This window comes from Erythranthe guttata, chromosome 4 (genome assembly GCF_056151865.1).
Source record: "Erythranthe guttata isolate IM_541 chromosome 4, IM_541, whole genome shotgun sequence".
Lineage (NCBI taxonomy): Eukaryota > Viridiplantae > Streptophyta > Magnoliopsida > Lamiales > Phrymaceae > Erythranthe > Erythranthe guttata.
Window position 1 is genome coordinate 19,876,007 of NC_142536.1, and position 23,965 is coordinate 19,899,971.

Here is a 23,965-nt window from a genome sequence, read left to right on the forward strand (position 1 = left end):
GTTGTAAATAGCTCATTATCTATTTAAAATTAAAGGGGTGTTTGTGAAAGTTTTTTCAAAGTGATTCTGACACCCATCGACCAACTTCTCTTAAAATAAATTGCTGAGAATTATTTTTTCATGGAGTTTGAAAAAACTCGACCCCTAACTTGTGTAAAAACACTTATCATTAACTTAATTTATAATCACTTGTTTATATTTTTCTAAAAGCTTTTACAAGCCCATTGAAATACTTAAACAAATTTGCTTAATTTGTTATGCCATACAAAATTAAATTCGCTCTTCAATTTTCATGATCCACCACCAACATTGAACCCTAAATATATCCAATCATTTTATTTTTCAATATTTTCAGAAAATGAGGCAATAATAGATATTTTCTAGTATTTTTTTTCTTTTTCAATTAGAATAATAAAATTGATAGACACGTAGTTTGGATAAAGATGGAATTAAAATATCCAAGTAGAGAATGACGAATAGAAACTATTGACAAGACAAAACGATGTACGACATGCTTTAAATTACGGTACAAAGTCGTTTTGCAATTTGATTTCTCTCTATATGTAAATAGTAAATAGGATCCTATAATTCAATTCTTGGAAAAATCTAAGGCAAAATCCCAATATTGCCCTTTTTATGTGAGAAACCTAAAATTTTGTTCGTTACCAAAGGTGTTTAGGGTTGTTCATGAGTCTGGTAAATTGATTATCGACCGATTATTGGTCCCACCCGACTAACCGACTCTTGCAAATATACAAAACTAATTCTCGACCAGATTATTGTAAATCGGGTAATGATTGGCAACCGACCCGAAAACAACCCTAGAAGGTGTTGTCTAAATTTTTAGTGTACTATGCTTTGATTTGATGGAAACATTTTGGTGGGTCAAATAAATGTGGTTAATATGCTTCATCTCAATATACAGTACAAATACTTATGAGAGTATCCAAAGTCTTTATAAATTGATTAAATTCAGATTTGACACATTTGTTCATATCATAAATTCCATAATTTTTGCACGTTCTATTTTATAGTCGATGAATACTATTTTAGACTAATGTGATCAACACACATATTATACTATTTTATTTTTATAAATATATATAAATAAATTAAATTCTATAGCTATATGATAGATACTTGCAATTTCCTCTATTTTCTTTTTTCAGATAAACATTGGACCTAGTGTTGGGCTGTATGTAATTATGGCCCAATAACTAAGAAATAATTGAGTGCCACGTATTTAAATGAAGCATTATTGGCCCAATGTAAATGGTCTTCCAAATTATTGGCCCACTTTTCTGATGATATTAGTCTATTACCACAAGGGTAAATTACAAATTTACAATCACCCCTGATTTAAGGTCGATTTACAAAACAAACCCCTCATATTTTCATAATTACATACACCACTTGGAGGTTTTAGATTCTTTACATTTTTATCCTTTCGTAGGAGTGGATGTGAGAAATTTACAAACTGCAGGGGGTTGGGCGCAATTTCTATAAAAGAAGGGGTTTTTGTAATTTACCGGTTTAATTCTGCCCGGACTTATTCGCTCTACCAGGGTCCCACAAATTAACGTGCATGGTCAGCAGCCAGCCTGACCAGTCCCAGTCTGCCGCGTGTCACTATTGGACAGTCAACTATTCCACGTGAATTGACCGCCGAAATGGGGTTGAAAATGTATGGCGGGCATTACAAGCACAAGCCAATTAATTACTTGTTTATTTTCATGTGCGAATTGAATAAAATAAAAGGTAAAAATAATATTGTTAAATATGTTTTTGGGTAGATTATATTTTTTTTCTTCATATATTTATTATTCGAACATAATGAGTTAATGACTAGTGTATTGAAGTAGTATCTTAAATAGGTAAATTACAACCACCCCGGATGTAAGATCAAATTACGAAAAAACTCATCGTGCTTGAGTAATTATAATCACTTCTCAACATAAATCATCTTCCACGTTTTCCATTGCGATGTCAAATTTAGTGAAATATTCTTCAATTTGTATCTGTTTTACCCAACTAGAACTCCACATTTTGAAACAATGTGTGTCTTGGCTTGTACTCCCTCTGTTCCACAATTACTGTCTTTTTTTAAAAATATTTTTGTTTCATATTATCTGTCACTTTTGATTTCTAATACTGCATTAAATGCATTTTTCATGTTCTAACCTTGTTAATGAAACTCTAATCATTAATTTTCTATTATAAATCACTAAATAATAAAGGTTGTTTTAGTCATTTTTATACGATTTTTCTAAAATCAATATATATTTATGGAGTTTCTTAATCTTTGTGAAAAGTGAAAAGAGACAATTATTTAGGAACGGAGGAAGTAAATAATAGCATTTGGTGCATCAGAAACTGCATTCTTGCACTCACCAGCTAGAAACAAGAGAATATTTCACGGAATATAGAAGATTATGCTGAATTCGACACTATAAAAACGAACGTGTAGAAAAATCATAATTGAGGAGATAATTGTAATTACTAAAACATGAGAGATTTTTTCATAATTTAACTTTAACTCAGCTAGCCATAATTTACACTAACATAAATTTCAAAATTCAAATAAATAAATATAAAAAGAAATTATTGTAGTCAAAGAAGTGGAATTTTCTTTGTGAATTCAAAAACCGCCCATAAAATAGCCGCATTCTCTTACCATATATGCATTGGACAAAAGAAGAGGAAAAAACCAAACTTTATTTCCAGCTCATCACCTCATATATTCTTCCTCCTCACCCACACGTTAATCTCACTTCCTTCTTTCTTCTTCATCTTATATATATACACATATACATACACACACAGAATTTGCCCTTATCTTTTTCAGCAGACAATAATCAAACAAAATATTAATGGACGAAATCGAAATACCCCAATATTTCATCTGCCCCATATCTCTCCAAATTATGAAAGACCCGGTCACCGCCGTCACCGGCATCACCTACGACCGGGAAAGCATCGAGCGGTGGCTGAAAACCCCGGCCGCCGCCGTCTGTCCAGTCACGAAGCAGCCTTTACCCCGAGCAGCATCAGACCTCACCCCGAACCACATGCTCCGGCGGCTAATCCAGGCCTGGTGCGTCGTCAACGCCGACTGCGGCGTCGATCGAATTCCGACTCCGAAATCTCCGGTCCGGCGATCTCTCATTCTCAAACTCGTCCGTGACGTCAGCAGAATTAATAGTGTTTCGTTAAACGGCGTCGCTTTGAAGAAATTAGAGGAGATTGCGGATGAAGGTGAAAAGAACCAGAAATCAATGGCGGAAGCTGGTGTGGCGAAGGCGATGGTTTCTTTCATTGTACGGTGTTTTAAGGATTTAAGAAACGTGGGAATCGATACTGCACTGAGAATTCTACACCTCACGTGGGGGCCCACTTCATCGGAAGCCAAGAAGATCATGGTCGGTGAAAACCTCGACTTCGTCGAATCTCTGATCTGGGTTCTTACCATCGACGCGGAAAACACGGGTTTGAATACCCAAGCTCTTTCAGTCTTGAAAAACGTAATCGAAGTTGCGAATTATAGTTTAATCGAGGGTTTGAATACAGAATTTTTCGAGAAAATGGTGGAGTTTTTGAGGAAGAATATCTCGCCGGCGGCGACGAGAGCGGCGATCCAGATCCTTACAGAAACCTGTAAGTTGGGAAGAAGCAAGACGAAGATAGTGGAGGCGGGGGCGGTTTTCGAGCTGGTGGAGATGGAGTTGAGAAACCCGCCGGAGAAGAGGACGACGGAGCTTGTGTTCTGTCTACTGGCGCACCTGTGTTCGTTCGCCGACGGGCGGCAGCAGCTGCTGAGGCACGCGGGAGGGGTGGCGGTGGTGGCGAAGAGGCTGCTGAGGGTTTCAGCGGCGACGGACGACCTGGCTCTGTGCGTGCTGGAGTCGATAGCGAGATACTCGGGCACGGCGGCGGTGGTTACGGAGATGATGAGGGTTGGCGGCGTATCGAAGATGTGCATGGTTCTGCAGACTGACTGCGCGGGTTACTTGAAGAAGAAGGCGAGTGGGATTTTGAGGTTGCATTCTAATGCTTGGAGTAATTCCCCTTGTTTACAAGTTTATCTCTTGACTAGGTGTCCTAGGTAGAACTAAGTACTAACTCCAAAATAAAAAAACATTTTATATATGTCTTATATATATACATATGGGTAAATTACGGTCAAGGTCAAATTACGAAAAAATATCCCTTATGTTTGGGTAATTACAACCACCTCCTCAATTAACTATGAATTATTCAAATTAATCTTCTAGATTCCGTGAAATGTTCGATCTCTAGTTTGTACTTGTTTTAATTTGTGCAAAAATTGTAGTTTTTGATGCACCACAATCTGATATTTACAAGCTAAGAGACACATTTTTATGATCATCTTGTTTCTAAATGTGGAGCTCGGTTGGTCGGGGTAAAACGAGTACAAACTAGTGAATATTCCACATAATCTAGAAGATTCCACTAAATTTGACACTCTAAGGGTGGACACGTGTAAGAAGATTCGTAGTTGAGGGGTGGTTGTAATTACCTAAACATGACGGGTTTCTTTTCATAATTTGACCTTACCTTAGGGAGTGGTCGTCGTAATTTGCCCTATAAATATATATTCATTGAAGTGTGTATGAAATCAATTGATCTTTCCAACTATACATTTGAGTTTTAATGATATATGTAAATATATACAATAATTGTATACATGCAATAATGCATATGATGATGTTCAAAATGATCTTTAAACGCGTCAAGAAATTCGAAAAACAATTTTGTGCATCAAATGTACTGCTGAGTAGTGGCCTAGTTCAAGAAGATGATACAATATCGATCATTTGATTAAATTCAAAGTCCGATCCAACACTTATTAATTAGATTGAGTAGCTCTTGTAACACGATATAGTTAATCTAGTTTGATTTGTGAGCTACTTTACGAAAACCGTAATTTACCCAGTGCACGCTTCGAATGACGGAATTTGATTCTTTTATCAATTAAGAAAGATGAAGAAATATGGACCATCATATAATTGGAACTCTTCCTAAATATTGAATGATCATGGTCCAGGTAAGACTAATACGATTGAATCATATTGTGTCATGTATGTACGACTATGTAGAACAAAAACTTCAACTTTTTAATGCATTCATGCTTCAGTCACCATTTTGTATCCAACGCCTTAGGACACCTATCGAATACGTTATAAGGACCATTTTGCAATTTCATAAGAATTAGAAACATATTCGAATAGTAAATTTCCAAATATATAGTCGTTGTTTCCTTAATTATCTACATGATTTAATGATCAATTTCATATTAATATATAGATGATAATAATATAATATTTATTTTGGATATATTTGTATGTAAACATGTAAATTACATCTAAATAATATGTTTATACAACGTATTTATAAATCCACCCTTATACTTTTAATATTTACATATTTCCCCCAAGACCTCGTATCCCATTTTTAGGACATATATTTTCCCCGTATCGCCGTTTCCTGCCGGTGCTACATAAATGTACGAGTTAATAAAGTAATAATTAAATTGCAAAGAAATATCTAGATTATTAGAAACTCCAACTTTCGTGGACTTGACAATATTTCATTATATATTATGCAAAAAAAAAAATATGTTGCCGGAAGAAGACCGCCAACGTAACATGTACAGTAGTAGTGATCTCCTAATTCATTAATTACTGCATGCAAGCAACCGCCATTTTATTTAATTTGAAGAATTGCCAATCATTTTTTAATGATTTTCTTTAATTATTTATACAGCATATAATGAAGAAAAATATCTCATTGAAGTTGTCAAAAAATAAAACTATTACATTATATTATTTCTTAAAATATTTGTAAAAGTTGTCTCCCGATTTAAATTAAAAAATGCATTCTATCCTCTTGAAGCAAGCAAAATATACATGTCATTCGGACATTTATATATAATAATTTTGTGACCAAATGTAAATTAAATGTCAAAAAATTATTCAATATAAATATATTTCATGACAATTAATGTAGTTTAAATTGGCAGATACTAGTCGGATTTCGAGAACTAATCCAGTCCACCTTTGAATTAGTTTCAATACCAACTTGTAGTTGGTCCCATTGTTCTAGTCTAGCCAACAGTCCACAATAGCAGACCATTTATTAATTAATTAATTTCCAATTAATTATTTAACTATTCTGTCCATCTATCTTGACAAATAAAATACTCAGTAATAAATTAATATACTTTGGACCAATTAAATTCAAATATTTTAGCGCAATATTTTTTTACCACATTGTCCTTTACCGGAGAAAGGTAAAACTATTATTTCAACGACGCTATTAATTTATCGAGGTTTTACTATATACTTAAAATCATGTTTCGACTATTTTTTTTCTTCTACAAAGAATCTGAACTTGTTAACTTTAGTAAGAACATAGTATCGAGCCATGTCTCTACGTCAACAATTGCATGCATTTATGTATTTTTTCGATTTATCGAGCAATCTGATCAAGACACGAAACAAAAACCCCCGAAGAAGTTTCCTCTAACATACATATGAACAAACTCTTTTTACAATTTTAATTTGATTTTTTTTTTCTTTAATCCAAAGCATGCAATTTTACATCAAGAAATCCATTCCATTCAAAAAAATCACAACAAAAAATAGAATCAAGAAGGTGATGGATAAGAAGAGAGCAAATGAGGTGGAATGCAAGAAGAATCTTTCCAAACCCTAGAATGATTCCTTAGAATCTCCTTAGCCCTCTCCTTCATCTTCCCACTTCTCTCTACTTGCAGAACTAGACACAGCTTCGTCACAACCCCGACTTCCATCATTTCTCCGACAACCTTCGCATTCCCCGAACTATGCTTCGATATCGAGCATAAGATCCTCACCCCTCTCTCGCTCGCCACCCGCGATACCCTAAGAATTTTCTTCGAAACAACCGCCACCCCCGCGGCGTGCCTCAGAAGCTCCGCCCTCCCCTCGGCGCAGCCGCAGAGCTGATCCAAAATCGTTAGAACAAGCTCGCAAACCCTTCTTTCGGAAACTTCTAGAAGAATCTCGACTAGAGCCGCCACGGCACCGCCTTCCGCCGCCTTGATTCGGTTCCTCCCCCACGGGCAGAGCTCCACGAGCAACTTCAGCGCCGATTTCGTCGCTTGTGGTGAGATTTTGTCTTTCAGAATGCGGGTTATTTGTTTGAACAATTCGGGTTTGGATCCTATCAGATTCTCCGGGTCGGCCACGTCGAATACGGACTTTAAAAGCGCGATTGCCTGCGCACGAGACTCGTCGTTCCCGGTTTCCAATACTTTCATTAATGATGTCATAAATCCACAACAATTACTTTCCGAAGATAATTTCTTGAGCTCGGAATCCGACAACTCAATCTGATTCAGAACGGATAGTGCTTCGTCTCTCGAGACAGCGTCGCTCTTCGTCAGAACCGACGTCAGAAACTCGACTGCTCCGGCCGCGTGCAGGTGCGTCCTGCTGCTGATCTCGTTCCTGCCGGCGATGGATTTAAGCCGGTGGAGGCAGACCATCTGATGAGATTCCGGCGAATTCTTCGCCTGTTCGAGGATTTTGAGAATTTGGGATCTGCCGACGGCGGGTTTGGGAGTCGGGATTCTGTCGTGGGCGTTGAGAGTGCACCAGGACTGGATGAGGCGGCGGAGGGTGTGGTTCGGGGTGAAGTACTCCGTCGCCGGAGTTAGGGTTTGTTTGGTGACGGGGCAGGTGGAGTTCTTGCATGTGAAGAGCCATTTCTCGATGCTGCTGCGGTCGTAGGTTATTCCGGTGGAGACTGTCACCGGATCTTTCATCAGCTGCATGGAGATTGGGCAGAGGAAATAACATGGGATCTCGATTTCTTCCATTGGTTCTTCCATTCTAAGAAAAAAATGAAGATGAATTAATTAAATCTAGGTTAAATAAATGTCAACGGCTTTCTTGAGGTGCAGTGTGATTTGATATTTGTATGTATATATATATATATATAAATAAAGATAAGGTTTTTATATGTATGGAGAACCGAAGAAGGGATGGCTCAATCCAACTTGCACAACCAAGTCAATACACAGATATTCAAGAGAGAGAGAGAGAGATAGAGATCTAGAGAGAGAGAGAGAGATCGAGATGATAAATATAAGTAGTGGACTTTTTCCAAGAGTTTTATAAATAAATTAATTAATTAAAAAAAAAAAACCCCAGAAAAACCCAAAAAGAAAGAAGACTTTTTTTTTTTTTGAAAATAAAAATAGAGATTAATTAATAGATGAATAATTAATGCATGAGGGAGAAAAAAATGTATGGAGAAATGAGAACCAACGTAACGTTACGTCGGCGCTGCATTATGCGCGGTAGGAGGGAGCCTTAAATTAATTAGGCTCTCCCTTTTGACTTTCAAAATAAATTATTATTATAATTGTAATAATAATTCAGAAAATAACAAATATTTTAAAATATTACACAGTGTATTTATTTAATTAAAATTTAAAATGTTGGTTCTCACTGCAGGTTGACGGTGATCGAGAATCAGTCACATGCCCAATAATGCCGACAGCCGCTCGTTGCTCCTCGGCGCTGTTTCCGCGCGCAATGTAATTAACTTTTTATATAGTAATCCAAATTGTAATTTAGTGATTAGGGTAAATTACAAACACCTCCCTGAGGTCAGGTGTAATTACAAAAAATCCCCTTATGTTTGAGAAATTACGTACAACCCCTGCAGTTTGTAAATTGCTTACATCCAACCTCCTACAAAAGGGTGTCAATGTAAGAAATTTATACGGGTGGATGTAATTACGGAACAATGAATGGTTTTTTCGTAAATAAACCTTACCTTACCTTAGCTGGTGATTGTAATTTACCCTATTGATTATCAAGTGTAATGTAGTTATTGAATATTAATAAAGTGAGCCAAATTGTGTGAATATTATATGATATTAAGGAAATCCTAATACTTACTTATGTTTTTTAAAATTATTTTACTTTTTTTATTTTATTTTGGGTTGGGAAAAATATAGGGTAAATTTCACTTTCCCCCATTGTACTTTGGCTCGGTATCACTTTACCACCTTCTACTCTCGATTGCATCGATTTGCCCCCATGTACTTGAAAAATTGTCTCAATGTGGCCCTATCCGTTAGTTTTCAGATCTTTTACATTAACACCGTTTGATCTAAGTCTGAAAATTACAAAAAAACTGCACATCCCATTTTAAATAATTATTAAAAAAAAAAATTAATAAAAAAAAATTGTGGCTGGTGTCGTGGACTATGTTTTCTCGTTTTCTTGAATTTTTATATATTTTTTTGTTTTTTTTATTGTTTTTTAATAATTATTTAAACTGGGAGATGTGACGTTTTTGTAATTTGAGATCTTAGATCAAACGCTGTTAATGTCAAATATCTGAAAACTAGCAGCGAGGGCCACATTGAGACAATTTTTCAAGTACATGGGGCAAATCGATGCAATCGAGAGTAGAAGGGGTAAAGTGATACCGAACCAAAGTACAAGCGGGGAAAGTGGAATTTACCAAAAAATATATTGAAAGTTGAATAAAAGAAAGAAAAGAAGGCAGAAAAGGACAAAAGGGAAGAAATGCGCGACAGTGCCGCCAAACTAACCGGACTCCAAACCGAACGGTTAACAACAGTTGATAATTCCCGTCACGTCCAGATCCACCACACCTGTCACGTTCTTCACCTCACCTCTCATTAATAAAAATATTAAAAAATAAAAAATAAAAAATCCTGCAATTCACGGAATTGAAAATTTCTTTTTTCTCCAATTCTTTTTTTTTTTTTTTGTGCTCGGGATTTTTGTGAAATTAATTTATTGAAGAAGACAGAGAAATGGCGAGCGAAGAGAATAAGCAAGACGACGTCGTTTCCATCGAGCTTCCTGCTCCAGTCGGCTGGACTAAGAAGGTTCTTCTGTGCTGTTACTATTTTTTTTTTGTTTATGGCAATTAGGTTTACGAGTTGAATGAAGTAAAAATGTTCTTGGTGTAATTGATGCTCTAAGATTGTGAAATTCAGTGCGAATTCAATTGTTTGAAGATGGATTAGGTTTTCAATTGTTTGTGTTTCCCCTCAATGATGAAATTGAATTATCTGCTTTTAAGTATCCGGAGCTAGGGTTTAGCAGCATAATTAGTTTCAGTTTGATGAAAATCAATCGTTCCCATTTTAGAAATAGATTAGTGCTTTCATTATGATAATGAGTTTTGAGGTGCATTTCTCTGAAATTTTTGCGAAATTATATCTTTTTAGGCTGCATCTCGTTTTTTCGTGCTTTTCCCCTGTTGCTGTTAATCGCCGAGTTTTGAAATTAGAATTGTTAGATGGTAAATTAGTTTTGAAATTTGATTGTTTTACAGTTACTCCCAGCAAAGCAGTTCTAGGAAGAGTTTGAGATTGTTCGTTTTTAGTATTTCTGTTATTTTTCAGTCTTATTTATAAGTTTTATCTGGGGTTAAGGAATGTAACGTGTGAGTTATATTCTGAGATAGCGTCGAACCTGTACAATAACCATAAAATTGCTTATTCGTAGAATTGTGTAATGATCTACAATAAGTTCTGTACTGGTTTAAGTAGATTGTTAGGTTTATACGAGGTTAAGGTACATGCAGAAAGAGCAGTGAGGATGGTCTTCGGATATGGTACTCCTTCGCAAAAAAAAAAAAAAAAAGAAAGAAAAATTGGAAAAAAAAATCGTAATTGTTATCCTTTTGAGCTTGTTGTTACTCGTGCATTCTACATGTTGTTTTCGAACCAACGCCTTTCATTTTTCTATAAACATTGATTACTTATTTACCATTGCGTGTGAAAACATCAGTTTACTCCAAAGAAAGGGGGTACCCCTCAGAGGAATGACGTTGTTTTCGTGTCTCCCACTGGAGAAGAGATCAAGAACAAGAAACAGTTGGATCAGTATCTCAAATCTCATCCTGGAGAACCATCTGCCTCTGAATTCGACTGGGGTTCAGGTACTCAATGAACACATCTGATGCTTTTGAGAGTGCTAGAAACTGAGAAAATTGAATCTCTGTATTATCTTTTTATGCGACAAATGCGAACCAACCTTTTCCGTAATTGTCCTGTGCAGGCGACACTCCAAGGCGTTCTGCAAGGTTAAGTGAAAAATCAAAGGCAGTTGAGGCACCTGCAAGTCAGTCCCCACAGAAGAAGAGAAAGAAATCCGCCACAAAGGGAGGAGCTCCGTCGAAGAGTACCGCTCATGCAGAAGACGAAGCCATGGCCGAGAAAGATGCTGCTGCAGAAGAAGAAACTAAAGAAAGTGATTCTCGTGCAGAAAATGAAGACACAAATGAGAAAGATGTTGTTAAAGAAGAAACTAAAGAAAGTGATTCTCATGCGGAAAATGAAGATACAAATATGAAAGATGTTGCTAAAGAAAGTGATTCTCGTGCAGAAAATGAAGACACGAATGAGAAAGATGTTGCTAAAGAAGAAACTAAAGAAAGTCCAGAAGCTTCTGCTGTGGATACAAAAGATGCCCTCCCAGAAGAAAAACCCGATACTGAAAGTGCAGACAAGAAAATCGAGACTGATGAGACAGCAGTTTTCGAGGAACCTTCAACTATTGTGACCCCAAATGATGACAACAACGAAACTTCAAATGCTAAAGTTGAGGAATCTAATGATGCAACTACTGTTGTAGCAGATTCAAAAACCGAAGAGCTGAAGGAGGAGATCTCCGAGGTACCATGTTCAAATGTTGAAGAATCTAAGGAGGCATCTTCCGAGGTACAAGGTACAAGTGTTGTAGATGAGGAGAATTCGAAGGAGAAGCAAAAAGACGAAAAACCCGATGACAAAAAGGATCTTGAGGTGCAAGAACCAACGACAGGCAGCTAAAACGGGCATTTTTTTTTGTATCTGGTTCGGGTTTTTATTGAATAGGTGAATATTGTAATATGATAGAGAGATGTATCCTTGTTGAGCTAGGGTTTCTAACCAAAGCAAATTGTTACGGCTGCTCTAGAAATAACTGCTAGGAATTCTTGTAGCTAAAAATTGATGTTAATGTTGGGACCTTCTTCATGTTTGCAATTTGCATTAGTAAACTATATATGGTTTTCTATATCGAGATGTGTAAATTGACTAGGCAAGTTCTATGCGACGAGTTCGATACGAAAAATATGTTATTAAGGGGATCGTACTCGATTTATTATATGCCACACCCTCTTTACTCTTATCAATAAAATTGAACATTTGAAAATTATTTACTCCAAAATCCACAACACACTGCGGCTACTTTCCAATTTTTTTTAATCTCTTTAACCTTCTTTAATGTTGCCCTTTTTACCAAAAATAAAATAAAATATATTAAATAATATTATTTGTAGTCAACTTTTCAAAAACATTATCATATGGCCTACCGCCAGCAAGAAACCCACATGCCAAAATTACCCAAAAATGGTCCCAATAAATATGCAGCTGATTTTACTTGCGACAAAGTAGAAACTTCGATTATGTAAAATATTTTTACTAGTTACTTATTATTCTTTGCTTATTCAAAGGCGAAACATTTGGCTTTGGATCCAAAGATTCTTCCCTCCTGTAATTAATTCTCCCCCCACCCCTCTGTCACCCCTGATAAAATATCATCGTCAAAAAATTCACAATTTCACAAAAAAATAAAAAACAAAAAAATAATGGGCACTGAGAATTCGGTCGTCAAGATCAGGTTGCTTCTTCTTGCTTGGTTTCACATCCGATCCAAACCCGGTAAGCCCGCCCCGTTTCTTTGTTGGTTCCTGGTTTTTTTAATTTTTAGCTTCTATTAATCACTGTGAATTTATCTGCATTTTTCAATTTTCTAGAATTGCGAGCTTGTATAATGTATAGTACTGCGTTTCTTGATTTCAAGAATTGGGTTTTTTTAAAAGATTAAATTTTGTTGGAATTGGCATTGGTAATAAAAGAAAATTGAAGTCACTACTGTAAGAAGAATGGTTGACTTGAGATGGTGGAGCAACTGTGCAGTTTACCTTTTTGCCCCTGAAATTCACTAGAGATTTTTCATTGTTGATATGAAGTAGCATCTTGGTTCTGATTGGGATTGGAATTGGGTTAGGGATGTAAATTCACAAAATGGGATTTGGGAAGTCATTATTATTGTGTGTAAGAATCGAAAAATTTGTTGATAATCGTAATTTAGTTGCGTCTGCGATTTTAAGTAGCGAAAATTTGTTGATTATTTGGATTTTTGAACGAATTTTTGAAGGTCCGCCGTCGCTTGTGAAACGGCTCTCATACAAAGATATAAAGAAGGCAACCGATGGTTTCAAAAGGCTCGTGAATTACTCTTCTCAAGGGGCTTCTTATATGGCCAAGTTTCAAAATGGCCGTTTTGCTATGGTCAAAGAAGTCAAACTTTTCGAAGAAGACGATGATTCCTTCTATAGGGAAGTTCAGCTCTTGGCCCGCCTTCATCACCGCCACATTGTTCGCCTTTGTGGCTTTTCCGTTGGTTCTAAGCGGTATATATTAATCTATCTTCATTTACTTCTCGATTACATTTTCCTTGACCACTTATGATAATTATTAATATTATATATGTATACTATTTTCAGGTTCTTAGTATTCGAAAACTTTGAAAATGGAAGCTTAAAGGAGCATTTGTCAGGTAAATTTTGCAGCGAATGTTTATAATAATTTGTCACTCGATTTCGTTTGTCGTTAATATTTTCTCGTTTTCAGATCCTTTAAAGACTCCATTGAATTGGAGAACGAGGCTACAAATAGCAATCGGGATAGCGGCTGCAGTGGTTAGTTTTCATTTAATATTATCGTATGAAATAATTACCTCTTGCTATTTTGTACTCTACGGATATTAAATAATTACTCTCGTTTGTATAAACAATGCAGGAATATTTGCATTTTTTCTGCGATCCACCGGTTTATCACGTCTCGATAAGCTCAAGTACTATAATGCTGGACGAAAATCTAATCCCAAAGGTAAATATACAATTTTTTTTTGTTTTATCTTAATTAATTGCACGAGAATATTTCAGACAAGAAATCGTTCGACTTCTTGATGCAGATTTCAGACATTAGCCTATTTAATGTTGCTGCAAATCGTGTCACACTGCCAACTTCTTCTCGTTGTTCAAAAGGTATAAATAGTAATTATGCAAAAATCTTGTTTATTAATCGTTTTATTCTTCTATTTACGAAAAAGAGTATAATTATAGTACGAAAATATCGTGTAATATTTTGCAGAATGTACGGAAGAGGGGTGCAAAAAAATAATGTTCCAACTCGGTTTAGTGATTCTTGAGCTGATTACGGGTCAGTCTTCGAACAAGGGTGGTGTGGATTTAGTCGAATGGGTTAAAGAATTTGGTTTTCCGAAATCGATACATAAGATGATCGATCCCGATCTTGGTAATAACTACGATCAAAGGGAGGTTAACGGGCTTTTAAACGTTGCGAGATTGTGCATAAATTCTGTAGATAAGCCTAGAATATATACACCTCAAATTTTGTGGTATTTGCAGAAGAAGATAGGTATCATTAAAAAAGAAAATAATTTTTTTGGTTGATTTTCGTGTTATATATATCTTTTTTTATTCATTATATTTGTGCAGTGTTTCACAAGAGAAAGTGTTTTGGGGCTTATTTTGATTTTATTTTGGGGAAATGAAGTTATGACCAAAATGCCCATTTTTTTTTAACTGCTTTCCGGTAGAAAATTCATCAAAATTGGGCTCAAGGTGCAAACTGAAATAATAAGCCTTTTGTGGGGTGGAATCTGCAAAAAAAATACAATTTGAGGGTGCATTGTGCAAATTGAGTGTAATTATAGGGTGCAATTTGCCATTTACCATTTTCTTTTAATATTACTAGTATTTTTCTCCAATAATGAAAATTAGAATTTGGACAGAAAAAGAAACATAAAAAGAAATTATTACAAAAATATTATTAACAAAGAAAGTGTAATAAAAAAGAAAGCATAAAACTATTTCATTGAAATAAGAAAAAAAATAATAGAAAATAAAATAAAATAAAAATAATTATAAAAATGTAATTCGGGTTGCTTAGAGTGGATAGTGGATTTCTATTAAGTATTATGGCTTAATACATGCTTTTCATAATAAATATTAATAATTGAAGATTGGTGGGGAATAGTTAAATTGACCTAATTCATACAATTTATTTGTGGGCCCCCTTAAATTGCTATTGCCCAACCAAAAACATAGGAAGTACTTTTTCTTTTTCGTTTTTTCTTTTATAAATTTTTAGAAGTTACATAAAAACATAAATAATTCAAATATAAATATCCTAATAATAAATATTAAATACCATGATGGCTTTGGTACAATTTAAGTTTTGTCCTAGACAAATTTGTAATTTAAATATATATTATATTATGTGATCATATTGGAAAAGTGGGTCAATAATCTAGTAGGTAATAAATAGCACACGGAAAAGGAATAACAACTTTTGACTTATAATTTGGACAATAAATGGACACGTGTTTGGACACGGTTGGCTACTTATTAAAAAATTTCTTTATAGGATATGTATCTAATTATCTAATTATTTATTAAAGCTAAATTAATAATGCAAATGTTGAAAGTGATGTTTATATTTCTCGTATGTGTGTGTTTAGGTGTGATTAGGTGTGATTGATCAGGTTCTGAATTCTGATCCACAAGCATATAATATTTTTTTTAATAAATAAATAAAAGGATGTGATAAATGTTGTACGAACTTTAATAATACCATTTCGATTTTCAAACGCGATTTTCATCATTTTTTACTCCAAATTTTGCAGAACCCGAAACATAGAATTTGTAGGTTTTGAGTAAGCATTCTAATCCAACTTGAATCATCAAAATTGAATGTATTGTGAGGAATATATACATTAATCAATGAATATTGCCCACAACTTTGATGTATTGGATTATCTAAAATTCAAAACGCGACTCATTCATGCATAACTTTATCACACGACATCCGATCTAGCAGATTTAAGTTGGATTAAAAAGTTAACCCAAACGGGCTACAATTTTCGTGTTCGAATTTTGCCAAAATAAAAATAAAAATATTTCAAAATTAGATTCGAAGTCAAAACAGTATTAGTATAATTCAAACAACATCTAACATCTCAAATAAATAAAACCTCACACCGACAGTATGTAAAACATCAAAGTGACGTAGAAATTTGGTACATTTGTCCTTTATTTATATTTTTTTATTTTAATTTTCTTTTATCAATAGGGTGTATTTATCCTTACCAACATAGACAGGGGCCAATTTACAAGTAATTAAACATACACAAGACTTTTGGGCAAAATAATTATTGCAATTGCATGAATAAAGTCAAATACACCACAAGATCAAATACTTAGCCCTCTATTTGGTCTTTAGTATTAAGTAATATCTAAGTAAAGCATCTACTAAATACAGCAAAAGCTATTCTAAATGTAAGCTTCAATTTCAAGAAATTGAATAACATTTTTTTTATTTGCATCAAATTATATAAATAAATAAACAATCAAGAATTAGATTATGAGAATCATGGAATAACCCAATGTCAAAGTTTGAAGTTATTCTGGGGAAAATTGTTTTGAAGGAATAATTTGAAAATATAAGTATTGTTTGTTTATACCTTAAGAGGAGATAAAATACACTCTGTCATCAAATCATGTTTAAAGTTGTCAAATCGTATTTGGAGGAGACAGAAGCTTTTGAAATTGTCGTGAGAATTTCTTTTTGAAAAAAGCTTAAAAAACACCTACTCGTTTCCAGTAAAGAATAAAGATGAAATGGAAACGAAACGAAACCAAACATCGTCGAAAAAGAGTCAAAAAGAAGATTATATTCATATCTTTTGCTTTTCTTTAATGCCCTTTTTAATTTTTTAAAGAAAAAAAATCAGCATGAGAATACTTTCAAAAGAAGGGCAAAATGGGAATTGGCATATCAGCATTATGCTAAGCCAACACAATTACAATTATTCCTTTCTCATACAACATTCACACATTCATACATATATATATATATGTACAACATTAACAAAAAAAGGATTTGTACAACATGAGTTTGTAATAACATATCTTTGATTTTGCTTGAGTTGGACTCCATTGGGTTACTTAGGTTTAGGGCATCTTATTTTAACAGCCACTCGAAAACCTAATCCCACTTTGTCAACTCCAAATACTCTCTTCTTTATCGAAATTTTCCTGCTTTGACCCTGCAACAAGAACGAGGACATGTTATCGTATTCGAACATATAGAATTAGGTTCCAATCGAGTATGATTAACAAACAATCTCGAAGGAGCATGTTTCAATAAGGGAAGGAACCATAAAGCTATTTAACTTATCGACTAAAGTTTTCGACAAAATCATCCTCTGTATGCTAGTAATTCAAGAAAAAAATTAACATCGAAAATGTGTTACCTAAGATACAGAAAACGTAATCTAATCAATTAACTCTTAATTCTTAAGGGGTTTCGCGTGTGAGAAAGAATTGCAGCAAGAAACAAATAAATACATCCTACATTCGATATTAAACATTGTCACTTTCGCCAAATTTGCGTAAAATATTATATCAATATTGAATTATTCAAAATAATTCAAAAGGGCGACGAAATGACCATGTTTTTTCATTCATAAACCTAATGTAGCAACCCAAAAAGGATAATTACGAGACCAATTCGATGTAAAGAATGATAAACGTAAAAAGGTATCTATTCTCTTGACTTACCAGAGGGAAAGATCAGTCCTTGAAGATAACCGAATCCGCAATTTCCAACAAAGGGTTCAAGCAATCGGGCGAGAATTTCCTCGCAAACATATAGGAGTAACTAGAATTCGATTCCCTAAGCGTTGAGATCAGCTCGGCAGACACTTCTGGAGGGTGATAAGTGTGTGGATGCCCGTTAACACTATCGGTCCAATTAACCCTCGTCAATGTATAATCGGTACAACCGTTTGGATCCTGCATGGATAATAGCGTCGGGAAATAATGCTCCTCCGGGTAACAAGAATCCACATTCAAACAGGGCAGCTTGAATTTCCTCCATAGCTTTCTATCCTTTATCACCATTAGAGCGTGCCTTCTCGTAAGCACGAAAAACTGCGAGCCGACGCGGAATTCGTTGAAATGGACCTCGGGGATCATCACATCTTTTCCTCTGGCATCGTACCTATCCGATAAAGTGGGCTCGTTGTCGAGAATTTCGATGTAGCTTGAGAATTGTAAGTCCCTCGACAATCTGCCTAGATCGAAGAGAAAATTGTAAAAGTAATTGAAAGAGTGGAGAGGGATGCAGTGCTGGGAAATCAACGCGAAGTACGCGTTGGAGGGGTCGTCGAGCATGGCGGTGGCGATGAGGCGGCGAGCGGCGGAGATGAGGGTAGGGGAAGAGCGTTGGGTTCTCTTGGAAGGGATGGTTTTGCCTTCGAAAACGCCTTCGAAGGGGGCGAATTTGACGGAGGGGTCGGAGTGGATGTAGATATTGTAGTGCTTGCGGGTGACGTTGGAGAAGAAGCGCTCCCAGAGAGGGGCGAAATGGAGTGGGGAGTTGGTGAGGAAGAGGAAGGCGATTTTGGGGCGGCGGAGGGAGGTGGAGAAGTGGGATTTGGCGGAGGGGAGGCGGGTGGGGCGGCGGGAGAAATTGGCGGAGTCCATGGCGATGGCTTTGTGGAAGAGGGAGAGGTCGTCGAGCTCGTCGGGGGCGGAGATGGAGATTCGCCGGGGAGGGAGTATGCTTGGGGCCATGTAGTAGAATAGAATCGGGATTGAGAAGAGGAGGATTACGGCTGGGACTAGCGGCGACGGCGAACCGGAGATCATGGCTATGGCGGTCAGCTGATCTCTTTTTTCTCTCTCTACACTAATTATTTATTTTCTCTCACTATATTTGTGTGTGTTGATTGGAAATGTATATGGTGGGATTGAATTTTCCTAGGGAAGAGGTGAAGGGGATTTCATTACGGTGGTGGCGGTGGCGGAGATGCGGTGGCGGAAATGGTTCTAGGGTTTGGAATTGGGAATTTGGAAGGTGTAGTGATTTGAGAGTGGAGGAGAGAGAGAGTATATACGTTTTGGGGGAGGAGGGAGGGAGGATCGAGTGTGGCGGAAGTCAGATAGGTGGGGAAGAAGAGGATGACGGAGTTAACGGCGTTAACGTCTGCCCTTTTTTTTTTTTTTTTTTTTTTTTTATTATTATTTTCATATATTTTAGAAGAATAAATAACACACAATAGAGTGAAATCATGTCTAAATACATTTGAAAAATATATTATAAAATAAGAATTTTAAAAAATAAATTAATGTTTATTTATCTTTTAATGAAAATATATTTTATTGTAACAAGTTTGAAAGGGAGAGAATTTTTTTGTGTTATTTTTTTGTTTTTCAAAGTTTAATAATAGATTTATTTTATATAAAAAAGAGATTACTATATGTAGATAAATTGTTTCCATCAAATAAAAAATGATTTAAACCAAGTTTCAGCATTTGAGTAGTTTAAAAAAAATGCTAAGAAATGTTTTTAGTCAAATCTGGATTGTCTAATTATTTTCCTACGCTTCATTTGGTTGTGGAAATTAGCTATTATTAACTAAATAATAAGACTTTGTTTGATCTATGGTATCCCCAATAATTTGTCAGGTCGACTAAAAAGTTTTTCTGTTGGACATATCGAAATCTAATAATATCATTCGATTTTCATTAAATTATTAATTTTTATCTTGACAACCAAACGAGGCCTTAAAGTACGAGCCATTAGCCAGCCAAAGTTTGGTAAGAAAGGGGGGATGCAACTTGCACAAAATACAAATAAGCAGTCTTTAATCTTTATCACAATTTATTGTTTTGATTATATTTTGATTAGTGGAGAGATTAAATAAATGATTTACCTATTCCATTCGTTTTGTACCATATATTTAACATTGTACCTAAAATAATTCACAATATATATAATTTCTTTAATTAGGAACAAATCAAACTGAAGCATCCACCAATAAAAAACAAAATCCATAAAATAATATTTGATTAAACAACCACTTTTCTTACACTCCATTCATTCTACGGGCCGGGCTTTGTAGGCTTAACGACGCCGGTTGACTTGGAGCTAATTTTGGGCTTCACGGGCTTTGGGGCAGCTGGAGTATTTCTAACACCAGATTTCTTACTGAGTTGACTCGCTGGTTGAGCCCCAATCTCTGTTCATAATCGTTGATTAGCAACTCAAACTTACTCAATACTTGCTATTAACAACGAGCGCTTATTGCATTCACACCCCTATATATTCTCTAGTTATTAAAAAACTCCTCATCTTATTTTATTAACAAAAAAACCCCTATAATTCATTTTTATAGCAAACTAAAGCTCAATACTTGATGTTTAAACGAGGGTTTATTGCATTCACACCCCTATATATTCTCTAATTATTAAAAAAAAATTCCCATCTTATTTTTTAGTAACAAAAAAACCCCTACAATTCATTTTTTTTAGCAAACTACCCCTAAAACTCACTTTTTAAGGGGGTGTTTGCTAAAAAAATGCATTATCCGGGGTTTTTTTTTGCTAATTTTTATAACATAAAGTTTCTTAACAATTGGATAAAAAATACGGGTACTAAATGCAATAAACTCTTAAGAACACATTGTATGACTCTTAACTCAAAGTAATTGTGTAATGCTTCAATAGAGAGAGAGAGAGAGAGAGAGAGAGAGAGAGAGAGAGAGAGAACCTTTGCCAGGCAGAGAGAGTCGTTTCGCTCCTTGTTTATCCGAAAGCGTTGATCTCTCCTTCGGATTGCTTTGTGATCTCGAACCAAAACTAGTCCTGCTCGAAACAAGTTTGGTTGGAGTAGTACATTCTTTTGCATGTCCCAACTTGCTTGGAGAAGAACAATTGTAGCCATCCCTTACAATTTTTTCGTTCGATTTATAATTGCTTATACGAGGAGAACCCGTTTTCCCATTTCCAATTTTCGAAACCGGTTTCTTCTCGGCAGAAATTATCCGATCAATTTGTTCGTTCTCACGAGTCTTCATTCCATCACTTAGGTCAAAATCAAGAAACCGATTTTCCCACGGCCGAATCACCATCCATCTCTCTAACCAATTCCAGCTCCAGTTTCCTTTATCTAGTTCAAAACCTGTTACAGGTTTTATTACCTGCTGCCTTGATGATCCAGCTTGCCACTGCATTTCATAATAATAATAATAATAAAGATTCCATTTTTATTCATTTTTTTAAAGTAAAAAAAGAACGTTGATTTTTCGCGAATAACCTTTCGTAAAAAAATCATCAAAAATAATCGAAAATCATCCACGCAAATAGCATAAAGATACAATTTTTTTAAAAGCCCTTTTAGCTACTGCATGCCATGACAAGTTTAAATTACTACATTACTTTTCGATTTTCAAGAATCGCTAAAAAAAATTATTCGCTTACCTGGCGAGCTAAAGCATAAGCCCGTGTTTTTTCACGCTTAGCCGCCGCCGCCTTTCTTTTCAACAACTTTGCTTGAATTTCTTCAGCAGATCCAGTACTGTCACACCACCCCTCCTAATTAACACTCAACAAATTAAATTACTCGGAAAAAAAATGATTGTATTTATTATATATATATATATATGTGCCTTACTTCGATTTTTTTAACACGAGCGTCTTGTTGAAGCTGTTGTTGAAGCTTAACTTGTGCATTTTGATTCTCTAGTGCCATTCGGACATGCCTCGCTCGAACACGAGCTTGAACTCTTACTAAAGCTTGCATGCAACGTAGTGTGATGGCACGTTGTTTTCTAACAGCATGGCCTCTTACAAGAGCTTGAAGTCTCACTAGTCCTTTTAAAGCGCGTAAAGCTCGTCTAGCCTAAAACACGACATAATAAATAATTACGAGAATAACGGTAAAATGAAATGATCGTCGTCGTTTATAGAACATATGTTGAAATGAAAATTTTCATCTTTTCATATACATATATATTTGCATCATATTATGACATACTATATGATCATTCATGAAAATATTAGAGTAAATACCCCTGTGTTATATCAAATTGCTAAAAAACTTCCGTGCTAAAAATATTAGCACCAAACCCCTAAATGGTGAGTTTTTAGGGGGTATTTTGCTAATAAAAATGCATCACATGGGTTCTTTTGCAGATATTTATAACTTGTGGGGCTTTTTAACAATTAGATTAAATAAGGGGGGTTGAATGCAATAAACCCGTTGAATGTAACATATCTTTTTACAAGGCTAGCAAGTGATTAAATAGTCTAGAAAAAGAAAAAGAAAAAGAAAAAAAGCATAAATTGGGTACCAAAAATCGTCGAAAAGCCGACTGGATATGTATGGCTGCAGATTCATCCGTCAAACTCTCTCGAAAAAGTTCCGTTTTTTGCTCGCGAAGTGAAGTCGAAGGCGAGTTCGCCGATTCTAAATGCAACTCATGAGAGCGTTCGTCTTTGGTATCTTCGATCATTTCATCAACAACATGATTTTGATTAATCTCATTTTCGATTACATCGTTATCAACAAAATAGCGCTCCCCTTCTGGCCAAATTAACGAATTAGCATCTTCGGTTTCAAGTACCAAATTTCGATTCGACTCGTTTTCAAGCGCTTCATTGTCATCAACAAAAGAGTGCTGCTCCCTTTGGTGGTGCCAAATTTCCGAATCGTCTTCGATTTCAGCAACCGCATTATGATTATTATACAACTCGTTTTCGGGTATATTATAATTATTATTATCATCAAGAAATGAATTCTCCCCTCTGTGCCAAATTTCGTCTTCAATTTCGGTAACCTTATTTTGATTTAATTCATTTTCGGATACGTCGTCGTCATCGGTTTCAACAGAGTGCTCCCTCCTTTGGTGCCAACTCTTGCCGGTACTTCCAGAATTCTGTGAATCATATAATTGAATATTAATAAAATTATATTTTGTCAAGATAAACTGCATTTTTCGAAATAAAATACATAAATTAAAGAGAATAATAATTTAATTTAATTTAACCAACATTTTCATCATTCTCTGGATACTTTGATTTATTGCCTTTCTTCAAACTAAATAATGTTTTCATCCATTTCTTTGAAGCACCCATCTCTCACCACACCTGCAACAAACAAGTTCAATAATTTTTTTTTTTTTTAAATATATATATATATATATATATATATATATATATATATATATATATATATATATATATATATATATATAATTTGTCTTAAATTAGTAAATTGCGCCTTTCTAACAATTAAATTGATTAAGAATCAAATTAATCCAAAGTACAAAAACATTCATCATAAATGAAATTCAATAAATAAAATCATAATTGATAAAGAACGAAAAAAAAATCAGGGTTTCGAATGATCATCGATTTCAAGCTGATTCGAAAACTCAATATTTCCAACGTAAATTTCTCGTAAAAAACTTCACTATGTTTTTGTGATGAAAATGATTGTATTTTATAACATTACAAAAAAATAAAGAATTGAAGTACTAACCTGTGTTATCAAAACTTTATATCTTCAAATTCATAAATGAAATTTGAAGAAAAAAAAGTTAGAAAGAAGCATATACATACATACATGCATATACATACATGCTTGGGATTGAAACAAGATGAAAAGGTTAAAAATGAAGAAAAATAATGAAATGGGGAAAGTGTGGATGAGAGGCTCTATAGGGATTATATTAGCTTTTACCATCCATTTAATGAACGTGTTATAATTGAATTGTCATCATTTTGTAAATATACAGTAAACAATTTACAAAATAAAGTCCCCAACCAAGCATGTTTATTATTTTAGGTTTAGGGGTTATATCTCTCTTTCACTAATAAGCTCATCCCTTTAGGGCTATTTTGCTTCGTTGGTTGGGATCGGATGGGATCCCACATCCATCCCCAATAAACACTGTTGGGATATATGAAATTGTGTCTTTATCTC

General features: G+C 35.0%; 6 protein-coding genes across 6 annotated transcripts; 3 read left to right on the forward strand and 3 right to left on the reverse strand.

Annotated features, from left to right (window-relative positions):
- Positions 1-2,684: 2,684 nt before the first annotated feature.
- Positions 2,685-4,282, forward strand: LOC105967894 (E3 ubiquitin-protein ligase PUB24). The gene has a single exon (XM_012992489.2). The coding sequence runs from the start codon at positions 2,871-2,873 to the stop codon at positions 4,104-4,106; it is 1,236 nt and encodes a 411-aa protein (XP_012847943.2). The 5' UTR covers positions 2,685-2,870; the 3' UTR covers positions 4,107-4,282.
- Positions 4,283-6,499: 2,217 nt separating this feature from the next.
- Positions 6,500-8,086, reverse strand: LOC105967877 (E3 ubiquitin-protein ligase PUB23). The gene has a single exon (XM_012992472.2). It carries the CDS (start codon positions 7,892-7,894, stop codon positions 6,668-6,670), a length of 1,227 nt encoding a protein of 408 aa, XP_012847926.2. The 5' UTR covers positions 7,895-8,086; the 3' UTR covers positions 6,500-6,667.
- Positions 8,087-9,586: 1,500 nt separating this feature from the next.
- Positions 9,587-12,116, forward strand: LOC105967900 (uncharacterized). Its single transcript, XM_012992494.2, has 3 exons — positions 9,587-9,937; positions 10,848-10,998; positions 11,118-12,116. The coding sequence occupies exons 1-3, from the start codon at positions 9,863-9,865 to the stop codon at positions 11,888-11,890; spliced, it is 999 nt and encodes a 332-aa protein (XP_012847948.1). The 5' UTR covers positions 9,587-9,862; the 3' UTR covers positions 11,891-12,116.
- Positions 12,117-12,525: 409 nt separating this feature from the next.
- On the forward strand, positions 12,526-14,617 carry LOC105967890 (Protein kinase superfamily protein). Its single transcript, XM_012992486.2, has 7 exons — positions 12,526-12,763; positions 13,263-13,518; positions 13,612-13,664; positions 13,739-13,806; positions 13,907-13,996; positions 14,082-14,154; positions 14,261-14,617. Exons 1-7 carry the CDS (start codon positions 12,691-12,693, stop codon positions 14,581-14,583), a joined length of 936 nt encoding a protein of 311 aa, XP_012847940.2. The 5' UTR covers positions 12,526-12,690; the 3' UTR covers positions 14,584-14,617.
- A 2,319-nt stretch (positions 14,618-16,936) lies between these two features.
- LOC105955944 (glycosyltransferase BC10) lies at positions 16,937-19,130 on the reverse strand. Its single transcript, XM_012979750.2, has 2 exons — positions 17,755-19,130; positions 16,937-17,240 (listed from the first exon to the last, which is right to left on the reverse strand). Exon 1 carries the CDS (start codon positions 18,844-18,846, stop codon positions 17,767-17,769), a length of 1,080 nt encoding a protein of 359 aa, XP_012835204.2. The 5' UTR covers positions 18,847-19,130; the 3' UTR covers positions 16,937-17,240; positions 17,755-17,766.
- Positions 19,131-19,939: 809 nt separating this feature from the next.
- On the reverse strand, positions 19,940-23,646 carry LOC105955904 (protein IQ-DOMAIN 5-like). Its single transcript, XM_012979711.2, has 7 exons — positions 23,522-23,646; positions 23,032-23,127; positions 22,332-22,916; positions 21,653-21,880; positions 21,460-21,573; positions 20,750-21,206; positions 19,940-20,219 (listed from the first exon to the last, which is right to left on the reverse strand). Exons 2-7 carry the CDS (start codon positions 23,113-23,115, stop codon positions 20,083-20,085), a joined length of 1,605 nt encoding a protein of 534 aa, XP_012835165.2. The 5' UTR covers positions 23,116-23,127; positions 23,522-23,646; the 3' UTR covers positions 19,940-20,082.
- Between the last annotated feature and the right edge of the window lie 319 nt (positions 23,647-23,965).